Here is a 13,559-nt window from a genome sequence, read left to right on the forward strand (position 1 = left end):
GATATTCCTGATTAGTCAAGAAATGTGGATATTCAGACTCTAAATGTCTCAGTCTCTGTCTGACTTTTTTGCTGAACATTCAGCCATCAGGGGTTTTAATGCCTGTGCTTATGACATACCCAAGTCATAGACCTCTGGCGGACATTTTGGCTCTGAAAATCTGTATTTCCTCATTAGTCAGTTTAAATCTTTTGCATTGCAATATATAAGGTATTCTTTGCTTTACCTTCATAACTTTCCTTTTAAGTACCAAACATTCAGGTGTGTAATATTTTAGGGTTGTGAGACTTTAGTACTGGATGGCTTCAGTGTTGTTTTTAGCATCTCTCATCACTTAAATGCTTAATTTAAGGCATTAATTGCTTAGAAGCCACACCTTGTTTTCAGGGCCTAAACTAGCTGCTGGTTGTATGCAAACCACATAAGGTGCAGACACTGCTGCCTTCCAAGACTGTAGTTTGACACCACCGTAATGGCTGAAAACACTTGATGCGTTCACGCCGCAGCACAACTGCAGGAGCACCTGGTTGTTGATCCTGCTCCGAGCCAAAATCCTGGCAAACGGACTCCAAAAGGAAGACCTCCTGATGCTCTATCCAAGTGCAAATATATTTAATTAAACTACATGTGCAGCTATAGAGAGGAACTGAGAATTAGTGATCATGGGCATCACTGAAAATGTGCCAAAATTCTAGTAAACAAATGAATGCATATTACAGTGTTCAGTGTTTGTCCTGAAGAGCAGCATACTACTCCTCTGTTTACATAGTAACCTACCATGGATACTGAAGAACGATACTGTCTCTTTGTTCACATGGTGGAATACAATTGATAAGGCAAATGTTAACTTCCGTAATGCTGCCACATCTGTAGTAAGGTATAATCTGACTGTAAAGGTTGCGATATATCAAATTATATTGGCAGTTAACTCTTAAAGAAGTAATGTTAAATATTGCAATATTTCATAAATGTGGGTCTTTCAGAAAGTGCTATTTGTTCAGTAAAAAAGAAAAATACATTACAATATCTGAAAGTGGCTGAGATGTGTGAAATTAGCCTATACTTAGTTAACTGTTGTATTATATAGGCTTGTGTTCCATATACGTAATGGGAAGTAATCCTAGGTATTCTAGGTTTAAGATGTGTTTTTTGGGGAAAAAGTCCTCTGAGTTTGTAATGTTTTGGTGCTAGGGTTAGCGATTAGGTCAGGCTTTATTTATTAGCCAGAGCAAATCTGCTCTTTGCTCTACATGAGTTCCTTTCCCTGGCTCATTTTGTGTCTGGAATTGGTTCCTACTTCACTCACCTGTAGGCTCAGGGTCAAGGCAAAGCAAGTGTCTCCAGTTGCATTGGCTTTGGAGACGCACGTCTCTCTGCTGAAAGGTCTGCAGGCCAAAAGGCGAGTTTGAATCCGTAATGGCCAAAGTGATTTGGGTTTTTTTCAGTGACACAGAGGGGGGCGGTCTCTCAGAAATCGACGGCTTTCAACAGGAGCTCATATGGAACAGTTCCCGTCGAATGTAAGTGAGGCTAAGTTTGGAAGGCCAGACTAGTTGATGCCAGAGACGGGGATCGTGACCAGCCTCAGCCATTTTGATTGCGTTTTACATTGGACTGGACCTTGGTCAGTGGGTGGGGGGTTGGAGGGGGTTGGAGGGGGTGTCAGGCTGTCAGATAGCCTTCAGTGTTGAGTAATCTTCTACTCCAGGCTGACAAAAAGCCAGATACACACAGTTAGTGGTTAGTCATTGATCGAGCTCTCAAACCCCCTCATAGCCACACCATCACTGGCTGCAGTCTAATGAGTCATAGAAACGTGTTTTATGTGACACTATGTGCCTGAAGGATAATTGTTTTTTTTCGACTTGGGTCTTATTTTCATAGTATTTTCCATCATTCCTAATTGGTTCTGATAGTATTTCCTGCACCTACTTCATTGTTAAGGTTTTTGGTTTTTAAGAAGTTTTTTTTTTTTCTTCTTCATGTCTGTAGCTTCACAACGGTGTCTATGGAGCATATCAAGATACAGGTTCCCTGAAAACAAGTCCAGTTTATCTTAACCTCTTGATCGGAAGTGAAAACGTAATGTGAAAGTTGAAATGTATTGACCAACGTGAAACGTTTCAGTTTCAATGAGCAGAATTGACCTACCGAGCTTACCTAGGCCTATATTCTGCACTCGAAAACGTATTGTTTACAGTGCCTTTATAAGCTAAAGTGAAAAAGCCAATTCCTAAACCTGTTGCAATGGCTCATTATTCATCAGACTGTTATGAAGATGTGGTTGAGGCTCTTCACTTTGATCGCCTCCCATATTTTGTTGAACAGTTTGGAATACATAGAGAACGAGCAGATTTAAATGAGCACACAGAGTAGGTGCTACAGGTCAATTTAGCAAGGACCACTGCTTATCAGAACTGATCGGAATGATGGAAAATACTTTGAAAATAAGACCCAGATTGAAAAAGAAAAAACAGAATTATCCTTTACTTGTTGAATTGTTGGGTGCGGGGTCTGAACATGAGTGCTTAACATCAGTGCAGGTTAAGTAACGGCTGCTGAATTGTTTTGTTGAAGTCAGAATTTTGGGGTTAATTGAGGAATACCGTTTGCAGTGCCCGCTGGGAATCTGCAGAACAAGCAAGCAAGACTTGGGAGACTTGTCTTTTTGTCATGCGCTTGCAACTACATGTTCTCGTCCAAATATGCATTTATTATGCAACCTATTTTCAGCTGCATTTGATTCATGCCTGCTTTGTGTCTGGCAGGGCCTGTGTGACACGCTCGTCTTGGTGTTTACTCCAAGCGTAGAAACGGCTTGTGTGTTCCTGCTAGCTGAAGGAAGTGTGAACAAGAAAAGTGTCACTGTCGGCACAACCCCTGCACCACCGAGTTTCAAGTGTTTTTCTTATCATTCTTTTTCTGTGTGGAATAACATCTTTTATGAACTGAAATTTACATAGAAGGCATGAGGCACTGTGCGTAAACTAATCGACAATTTGAACGAAGGTAGTCAGGTGTGGTGAGTTTGCCAGAAAGAGAGTCCTGCCTTCCAGGAAGTTGTGTGCATGCGCCTCTGTGTGTGTGTCTTCCGTGTGTGTTCGTATGCGGGCTTGTGTTTGCTTATACACATTAGGTTTGTGTGCGCACGAGCGTGTCGGGCAAACAGGCTCTCAGTCGGTGGCGTTGTTCGTTTCGTGTGTCCGTGTATCTGAAGCTGCGCGGTAGTGCGTGTGTTATTATAGCGAGGCTCTGTGTGTGTGAATGGCTGCTTGCCTACGACGGAGTGCGCGAGGGCCGGTTGCCCACAGCGACGTACCTGTCACCGGGAGCTGACGCGCCCCGGCCGTGAGTGCCAGCCCAAAGAGTGAGTGGGGGGAGGGGAAGGGGGAGGGGGAGGGGGCGGTGATGATGGCCGCCGAGTTCAGTTCAGCTGGGGAAGAAGCACGGCGAAGCCGTAGTCCAGAGAGAGTTTACTTTACGCGGCCTCTGGGCGCCGGGCGTGCTTTGCTGAGATAAGCGGTTTGTTTCGACAGACCGGCCTCGGCCATCGGTCACGTACGCCGTAGATGAGGAGGGAGGACGCAGAGCTTTGCCAGAAACACGAGCCCATCTGGCTAAATACAGGCAAACCTCAGGTACCCTCAGCACAGGCAAGTGTGTCCAGAAACTGTGTGCTGTGCTTACTCGGTAGCTCACGACTGAAAATCCACCCACAGCGACAATGTTACTTGCGTATAATCCACGCCGTGGCGCGCGGGCTGTTGTTTTGTTGCGTTGTCTCCCCAACAGGAGGAGCAGAAGACGCGAAACTCTAACCCGGGAAAAGAATTGCGGCGAGCAATTTGCTTAAGTTTGTAAACAAATCAGGCTAGATTACTGCTGGTCATCCGTTGAAAAATCCAGAAGGAAATCCAGATGCCCCGCTAAGGCATTAGTCATGTAGCTTGACTATCTTGAGTTTTTTTTGCTGCAGTATGATTTGTGGTAGCCTTCCAGTAGCCTCACATGTTGGATAGCAATATCTCTGTTGCATCTCCTTAATTCTTAATAACTTAATGGCTGCTTAGCTTATAGCCACAGCCCTTTTTACCTGCATGTTTGCCCTTAAACAGATTATAACAGATGGAGGCTCGCAACTATTCAGCTTGTGATGATAATTTTGACTGTGGGAGCACCCATACTCTACTGGCACTTGCATACTGCATGTAGCAGTGTTTGTGCTAGCTAGTTTGCTATAGACCAGGATTGTCCAGTCTTATCCACAAAAAAAAAAAGCCAATGTGGGTACAGGATTTGTTTTAGCCCATTGCAAAGACACCTGATTCTACTTATCAATGTCTTGATTGAAGACCACGGTGAGTCAATTGGTTGAATCTGGTATCGTAGTACTGGGCTAAAATAAAGACCCCCACACCCACATCGGCCCTTTTCATATGTAGTCCTAGTCTGCTGTAGACACATCTAGGGGTTCTCCATGATGGTTTATATCTCCTACCTGGAAAACAGACCCACCCCAAGATCAGATATTTAGGGGTGGCGCTCATTTTGGAGCGTGCACACCGCCACAGGGCGAACAGAGGAAGGGAAGCCGAACGCCAACCGCCAACACAGCCAATCAGACTGCGGGAATCTCGCCGTTGTTTTTCATTGCCTTTGTCTTTCCGGTTGCCATGGATTTTAGCCCACAAACGCCGCCATTCACCCCGATTTTAAAGCGCGTCCGAATGCGTGGCAGAACCCTGCATCCAGCGCAAATTGCCTTAGTGGAGACTTGAAAAAGAAGGAATTGATAAAAATTAACACGGGGGGGGGGAAAAAGGCTTATTAAATTTTCCACTGGCAAATTGGACGATAATGGAAAAATGTTTGTCACAGTGATGAATAATGTCCTGTCGTCATTTTAGTTGTTTGTCACTCGTCGTTTTTTCTGAACACAGTTCCAGTAACAATGTGTGTTTGCAAAGCTGAATGCTGACATCTTTTTTTTGTACGTGGTTGGCTTTTCAAATTTTTGTGATATTTGTTTACCTAACACATTTCTACAGTTGGATATCACTGATATCAAATGCCAGCCCAGGTCCCCATTAAACATGGTCTTCAGTGTTGAATGAACGAATAGGATTATGCTTGGGGAGCAAACTCGGAGGAGGCCTGATATCCTGATGATTTCAGTGACCAGGCGCTACCACTTTGAGGCCCCTGAGCCACTGTTGATCCTGAGATCAATGCTGAAACTGCACAGGGCTATGTTTTTTTGATTGTTATAAACGCAGAGCATCCATTTGCTTGGACTCCATCAGAAAGGGTGTGTGTGCATTGTACAGCGAGACCTTCTAGAATCGCTTAAAAACAGTCCGTTTTTCTCTTGATGCGGTTCCCTCAGACCTCAGAAGTTTTCTGACGTCTGTTTGTTCACGTTCCCACTCGCTCTTGGAGCTAGAATGTTCTCCCTGCTCAGGGAATACCTCCCCCCTCCTGCGTCGGATCAGAACCCATTTCTGAAGCAGGGCCACAGGTCATTTCTGATCATCACACGCAATAGACCTGCTCCTTACAGGAGGCTTCAGAGAACGTTTGGAACTATTTATTCTGTAAAGTTACAACCCGTTCCAGTAGCATCTTAGGAGCTGCTTTTTATATCAGTGCTAAGGTTTGCTGTACGAACTCTTGACACTGATCAAGAAGAGGAAACTTTCATTTCAGGCGTTTAGATTTCATTTCTCATTTATTGCGGTATTGCGAGCGATTCTTTGTTAAACGGGGCCAAAATTGCAAGGGTAATATTACGGCACAATCTTGATCTTCAAATTTGACCCCATTTATAATGTGCTATGAGTTTTTTGGGAAGGATAGAAAAAGTTTAAAGGCCAATGAAATTTTTTTTTTTTTTGAACATAGTATTCACCATGTCTGGCGTTTCAGATGTGTGCCCTGTGACCTTCCGTCCTGTTATTTTTTTTGTTGTTTGTTTTTTCAGTCATTTGCGTAAAAATACCGTCTCCTGGCCTGGAGGTGAACCCCCCCCCCCCCCCCCGAGCAGCTCGCGCTCGCTGGGCAGAGCCTCTGCGTTCGGTCTCGTCCAGACGGGCGCTCCAGGGGGCGCCGGCGACGCGGGCCCAGCCGAGATCCGCCGCGGTTTCGCGCTTACCGCTTCGGCGAAAGAAAAAAAAAAACCTTCCTCTTTATCTTTTCATCTCACTGCGCCCTCTTCCTTTCATCTCTGCCCTTACCCATTACATTACATTACAGGCATTTGGCAGACGCTCTTATCCAGAGCGACGTACAACAAAGTGTATAACCATAACCAGGAACAAGTATGACGAAACCCCTAGAGAGAAGTACCGGTCCAAGTACAGGGAACAACCGCATAGTTCAACTTGGACCCTGATGGTTAAACTGATTAACACTAACAACGAGAACGGCAACAACGCAATCTATGGAAAAATAAAAATAAATAAAAATACAATTTTCTCGCCAGTTCTTTTGCTCTCTTTTTTTTTCCCTCCTCCAAAAAGGCCTGTGCAGGCTTATCGAAGTCGTTCGATGAGCCGCAAGCGATGAAGTGCGCGTTCTAGTTTTTTTTTTTTTTTTCGATGCAACTCTAGTTTAAATTTTCTGGCAGCTCTGTGAACTACGCTGGTTTCCCTCCTGCGTACGAGCGCAGCGAAATCGTTAGGACGCGCTTGCAGTCTGCGGCTGTGGCCGGCGGCTTATGCAGACGCGGGATCGAGATATGATCGAGCCGAGTGAAGACGAGGAGGCGCTGGTCCTGTTCCATGGTAGATGCCACAGCAGGGGCTGGTTTCGGCGTTGCCTGTGGTGTAGCCCAGCTGCACTGGAGAACTGAAAAAGGGCCAGGCTGTTACGTGGGGATTTCTCAGTCGATGAATCGAGTTCCATTTTGTGTCCTGAATTGACTGAATTTAATTGGAATTGACCCAAATCTCTGGGATGGAAGCCTTAAAGAGGGAAAACCAGACTGCTAAAAAAACTGTGGCTGTGAGTTTATTTTTTATTTTTTTAACATTGATGTTAGGCAAGACGATAAATCACCTTATCGAATTTAGCAGTGCTGAACGATGGCGTAACAAAATGTGTCCCAGTGTTGCAAAATTTAATTACAAGTGAGCCCTCGGATAACTGACTTCAGTGGAAGCAGAGGGCGAGGCGGATGTATGAAAGTTCAGTAAAAGCGTTAAAATTGAGAGCAAGCATGACACTAGCGAAATGTCAGTACGCAACAATGAGTTCATTCAAGTACTCATTTTATTCTTTTCTTTTTTTTCCTGTTTTCAAGGCATGTTAAACATAGGCAAGTTGCATAGCTCTGGTTGTCCTCGCTTGCACCAAGAATGCAAATATTGATACGTGTCATTCACGCACTGCGTTGGAGTAATAGTTGGCACTTTGCCATCATGTCAATCCCAATTAGAAACTGACATTAACATTCAAGTGGGGGATGTCAGGCGTGATCTGGTGGGTCATTTTATTGGGAGTTGACCTTATACCACGTGACTGAGATTTAAAATGGCGTCCTGCAAAGTGAGACGATGTCGGCTTACTTCATTAGGCTACGCATATCGGGAAGGACGATGGCGTCATGTGTGTTCATTGAGGAAAAGGTCACAAAATGGAGGATGCCTTGTGTATAACCGTTGAAATCTTTGCATCGTCTCTAATAAACGCTTTATTTCTGTTTTATGAAAAAATGAGATTATGGCAACAAATTGGATTAACATTTTATTTTCTAATCTTCAGTAGATAGGAGAACTTGAGTTGAGGGTTTTTTTTCCCCCTTCAGCACAGATGCTGTTTTTTACACATTGAGCAATAGGGATAGGGAGATGTGAAGTGTGTGAGCTCTACGGGATTTGCTCCAGACCTGTTGCTCGCTCTGCGGTCGGGGGACCGTTGCTGCCCTGTTCCTCCCCTGGCTCGCGCCCACGCACCTCGACGCAGCCTGGAGCTGCAGGTGCATCACCCTGCCAGGCTGCACTACAATTGCCTTCATCTGGACATCTGATGTTCCCGCTAGTTTTAGTACCTATAGGGGCGACATAGCTCAGGAGGTAAGACCGATTGTCTGGCAGGCGGAGGGTTGCCGGTTCAAACCCCGCCCTGGGCATGTCGAAGTGTCCTTGAGCAAGACACCTAACCCCTAACCCCTAACTGCTCTGGCGAATGAGAGGCATCAGTTGTGAAGCGCTTTTGATAAAAGCGCTATATAAATGCAGTCCATTTACCATTTACCAGTACCTCAGCTGTTTACCTCCTCAACCCATTTTATTTGCCACGATAGATCCCTTATTAACTGTTCGGTTACATCTATTCTACCGCTGCTTTGCACCAGGCTGGCCAGTGGAGGATGGGCTCTCCCTCTACAGCTGGGTTTCTCCCTAGATTTCTTCCCATCAGGGAGTTTTTATTGCGACATTTTGAGGGTTTCTCTCTACACTGGGGAGATTTTTTTACATTTTAAACCTCATGCGCTTGCTTCCAGGTCTGGTTATTGCTCTTTTTCTGCGACTCCGTAGAGCGTCTTTGGCCGTTTTCTGTTAAAAAAGAATTTTTTTTTTTTTTAAAGGCACTATACAAATAAAATGGATTTGATTAGATGTCCTGGGATGCAGTTATGTTGTGGGCTGCGCGCATTTTCTCCAGGTTAATTTTCATAAGCTTTAGGAGACGTGTGGTGGCATCCGCGGGGTGGCCGTCTGCTACCCCTCCCCCCCCCAACGCGGGCGGGGCTCAGTCCACCCTCTGTGGGTCCCTCTGACCTGTGATACTTTCTGTTACCTTCTCTACTTTCTCCTCGAAAGCAGACGTTTAAAAATAAATGCGTAAGGAGGGTGGACTGTCTGCTGTCCTTTTAAAGAAATTAAATTAAATAAGCAACCAGACAGTGTAACTGCATTAGCTGTAAAGATGCCCAGCGAGTTTTAATACGGTCATTACTAATACAGAGTTTAATTACAATACCACTAATTGTAAAATCCATTGGGCTTTGTTTGCCAGTGAAATGGGAGATCTGTTTGTTTTTGGATTTTTTTTTTTGTGCTGTATCGTCGAGTTTTGAGAGCGTAATTGATCCCGCTGTTTGCTAAAGGGTAGGGTCCACCTTGGTGCTAAACTAGGGCAATGTCTAGATTTTATCTTGTGAAAAACTAGCCTATATATTGTGGCAGAGAAAAAAACAAGACCAGGTCAAAACCTAGTATACGGCTGGACCTCTCCGGCCAACCAGTGGTGTAACTTCATAATTCGGCCGACCAATGGCGTAACTTCATCACTCAGTCAGTCACAGACATTCCAGCCAAAAACTCTTGAGTGGCTCGTGAATTTCTTCATCCTAAAGCCATACTGTCTGGCACTGGCAAAGAGTCCATTTTGAACCATGACTAATATTAGAGCACCAGGACGTCCTCAAACAAGTGACCAGTGACCTCAGAACAAACCATGCCCATTTTGCTTGTACATGGTGTGTGTACACTCGTGTGTTTCCGTGTGAAAGTAATTCTTCCCAATTTCCTTGTGAAAGTAATTTCATCCTGTTTCCTTTCAGGCGCTCGGCTCGATCGCGAAGTCGTTCCCCGGTCACCTTCCCCTCCGCCTCGTCCCGCCGGCCCGCGTCGCGCTCCCGCGGCAAGAAGCACTCGTCCGGGGGCGGGGCCGGGGGCGGGGCGTCGCACAGCAGCCGGCCCTCCAGCCGCTCGCCCTCCTCGTCGCGCCTGCCGCTCAACTCCAGCCTGGGCGAGGAGCTCAGCCGCCGCAAGAAGGAGCGGCAGGCCGCCGTGGCCGCGGTGGCCGCCGCCGCCGCCCGGGGCGCCTCCCCCTCCCCCTCCCCCTCCGCCGGCCCCGCCCCCGCCAAACGCCCCGCCCCCCGACCCCCCAAACCGGAGCCCGAGCCCCCCGACAGGGAGCCCCCCCCCCCGGCCTCGGAGCCCCCCCCGCCGCAGGCCGCGGCCTCCGCCGCCGCCCCCCCGCTGGACAATCCCCATCGGGACGGGAAGAGCACCCCCCCGCCCCCCTTACCCGCCTTCTCCTCCCCGGCTCCGCCGCCGCCCCCCACCCAGCCTCCCACTTTCCCTCCCCCCCTGCCCCCTCTCCCTTCTGCCCTGCTCCAGCCCCAGCCCCCCCTGCCCGAGCCCAGCCAGCCGGCCTCCAATCACCCCCTGGCCCCTTCCACCTCCTCCCAGCCCAAGTCCCCCGCCGCTCCTCCGGCGCGCAGCCCCGCCCGTCAGCTGCCCCCCATGAAGACCTCCACCCTGCCCCCCCTGCCTCTGCCGCCTATGCTGCTGGGAGACTGTCAGGACAGGTAAGTGCCCCCAAACCAGCAGCAACACTGAAACATCAACACTGAGACTGCAGCTCTGAGGTAATAACACTGAAACATCAACACTGAGACTGCAGCTCTGAGGTAATAACACTGAAACATCAACACTGAGACTGCAGCTCTGAGGTAGTAACACTGAAACATCAACACTGAGACTGCAGCTCTGAGGTAATAACACTGAAACATCAACACTGAGACTGCAGCTCTGAGGTAATAACACTGAAACATCAACACTGAGACTGCAGCTCTGAGGTAATAACACTGAAACATCAACACTGAGACTGCAGCTCTGAGGTAATAACACTGAAACATCAACACTGAGACTGCAGCTCTGAGGTAATAACACTGAAACATCAACACCGAGACTGCAGCTCTGAGGTAATAACACTGAAACATCGACACTGAGACTGCAGCTCTGAGGTAATAACACTGAAACATCAACACAGTGAGACTGCAGCTCTGAGGTAACACTGAAACATCAACACTGAGACTGCACCTCTGAGGCCTTAACACTGAAACATTAACACTGAAGACAAAAACACTGAAGCAGCGGCACTTAAATAACAGAAGTGGAGTAAAGACAGCACTGAGAGACCATCACAGACCCTGAAATGGCATCATAAACTGGCAGCATAGACCAGCATAGCGCTGTGACAGACAGGCATACAGCTGCACACAGTCATCAGTGTGTACACTGAAAAGTGTGTACTCTGAAATGTGTGTACACTCAAAAGTGTACACTGAAAAGTAAGCGCTGAAATGTGTGTGCACTGAAGTGCGTGCGCTTTTGAACGCGTGAATGCGGAAACGTATGTACACTGAAATATGCGGACGCTGAAATGTGTGAACGCTGGAATGTGTATGCACTGAAACGTTCAAGGCGTTCACTAACCTTGCCCAGGCTTCTGCTGGTGTGACGCTCCGTCTCGGTCGCTGTGCTTGTGGAGTTGCGGAGTGTGTTACGCAGGCCTGGCTGCTCGTGCAGGAACCCGCCTGGTGTCGGGTGGTTTTTTTTTTTTTTAGTTATGTCACAGATTTCAGTGAAGTCGCTCAAATTACACTCCTCTTGGAAAAGCGGCCATTTTGAGCAGCTGCCCCCCGTTTGTTGCAGGCTTTCGGTGTGCTCACCCCTTTCCCCCCCCCCTCTTGTCTCAGCCCAAAGAAGACGCCTCCCCACAGCAGGTCCCAGAAGAAGGAGAAGGAGGTGCGGACCCGACCCCTCCTGAGCGACCTGCCCTTGCCCCCCACGCTGGCCGGGGGAGACCCCTCCCCCCCTCAGTCCCCCGTGCACAGGGCCCCGCCCCCACCGCAGTCCATCTACAAGAAGAGACCAAAGTAAGACTTGCCCCCCCCCCCCCCCTCACATAGTCTCTGTCACAGGGAAGTGATCTTTCCCGAATAATCTGGAAGCACTTGGACTTGGGTATGTCATAAGCACACACATCAAGAGCTATTTTTTTTCCTCTTTAACTGCTAATAGCAGGAGAGAATATATAGCAATGAACCAAAATGTGTCTGGGGGAAAAAGTAGTATTTCTAGATTAAGCGTGGGAGAAACCTGGAAAATCACAGGACCTCCCTGTTTAATTTTGGTAAAATGAGCAGAATGTCTGTCAAATGGTTTTTGTGGTTGTTTTCTTCCCTGTTTGTAGTGTTAATACTTCTGGATGCACATTTCTAAAAACTGAAGTCAGAAGTTGTTGTTACAAGTTTGAATGATGCATGGGGCATGCACGACCCCCCCCATTCTGCTGAGAGGGGAGGGGGGGGACTTGCGAAATAATCCCGGAGGCCTTCAGCTCCGCTCACTACCCGAAGCGGAACCTTAAAGTGGTCCGTTCTTTGTTTCCGGTGGGACAGGTTTTGCTGCCCGCGCTACGGGGAGCGCAAGCAGACGCAGAGCGACTGGGGCAAGCGCTGCGTGGACAAGTTCGACATCATCGGCATCATCGGAGAGGGCACCTACGGCCAGGTGTACAAGGCCAAGGACAAAGACACAGGTGGGCTGCTCCGTCTCTCCCCCTCCCGCCCTTTGAGTGAGATGGTATGTCCCAAAAACTGAGTGCTGGCTCAGGGTGTGAATTTGTAAGGATAACATTCCATTTTGATTACGCTTTATGTAACTCTTTATGTAACTGAGTGGCCAACCTTTGGATATTTCAAAAATGGATCAGAACTGTACTGCCTGGGACCCTTGTAAAGAGCTGTGTTTATATACAGTATAACAGTGATAACCAACCCTGTTCCTGGAGATCTGCCGCCCTGTAGGTTTTCTCTCTAACCTGACAAAGCACCTCATTCAACAGCTAGAGATCTTGTTCAGCTGCTAATTAGATGAATCAGGTGTGCTAAATTAGGGTTGAAATGGCAACCCACAGGATGGTAGATCTCCAGGAAGAGGGGCTGGTCTCCACAGGTATATAAAGATTTGGGATTGTCAGTCTTGAGACTCTGGAGGCCCCTGTCCCACTGTACCTGTCCGCTTGGTCTCTCAGGTGAGCTGGTGGCCCTGAAGAAGGTGCGCCTGGACAACGAGAAGGAGGGCTTCCCCATCACCGCCATCCGCGAGATCAAGATCCTGCGGCAGCTCAACCACCGCAGCGTGGTCAACATGAAGGAGATCGTCACCGACAAGCAGGACGCCCTCGACTTCAAAAAGGACAAAGGTCGGCATTGTGGACTTTCCGGAAGATTCCTCATGTCGGATTGTTTTTGCTTCAACGGAAGGGGGATTAAACTTTCCCTGTTAGGAATAGGGAGTCGAGTACCTAGCCAGACTAGAGCAGTGGTCTCCAGCCCTGGTCCTGGAGAGCTACAGGGTCTGCTGGTTTTCATAGTGACTCTGCACTTCATGAATCAATTGACAGTTGATTACACAGTTAACTCAACTCACCTGGTGTCTTGGGTCTCAATTGGGTGCTGATTTTAAGGTGAAAACAAAAACCAGCAGACCCTGTAGCTCTCCAGGACCAGGGTTGGAGACCACCGGTCTATAGTATGTAAGATCAGTGCTAGTACTGCTCAAAGATAGGTACTAGTTTCTTACTATATTAGTTTGCAGTAGGGGTGTGAGCAATTTGTTGATTTGTCGATTGTCAGTTTCTTTTCATTTTTTAAATTCTCAAACTGTTCAAAATTCAAAGACCCCCGAATGTTACCAAGGCGTACAAGTGTTTTCTCCACTTGTGATTGGATGGTGTCATCCATGCATAAAACTGAGACC

The 13,559-nt window shown here is 47.6% G+C and overlaps 1 protein-coding gene across 5 annotated transcripts in view; it reads left to right on the forward strand.

Annotated features, from left to right (window-relative positions):
• Positions 1-13,559, forward strand: part of cdk12 (cyclin-dependent kinase 12) — a 34,837-nt gene that overhangs the window by 3,294 nt on the left and 17,984 nt on the right. For all 5 annotated transcript variants that reach the window (XM_035398529.1, XM_035398526.1, XM_035398528.1 and 2 more), the window contains 4 exons: positions 9,566-10,318; positions 11,492-11,671; positions 12,197-12,336; positions 12,832-13,002. In XM_035398529.1, coding sequence (XP_035254420.1) covers positions 9,566-10,318; positions 11,492-11,671; positions 12,197-12,336; positions 12,832-13,002 — 1,244 coding nt within the window. The remainder of the gene's footprint in view (positions 1-9,565; positions 10,319-11,491; positions 11,672-12,196; positions 12,337-12,831; positions 13,003-13,559) is intronic.

Source organism: Anguilla anguilla, chromosome 17 (assembly GCF_013347855.1).
Source record: "Anguilla anguilla isolate fAngAng1 chromosome 17, fAngAng1.pri, whole genome shotgun sequence".
Lineage (NCBI taxonomy): Eukaryota > Metazoa > Chordata > Actinopteri > Anguilliformes > Anguillidae > Anguilla > Anguilla anguilla.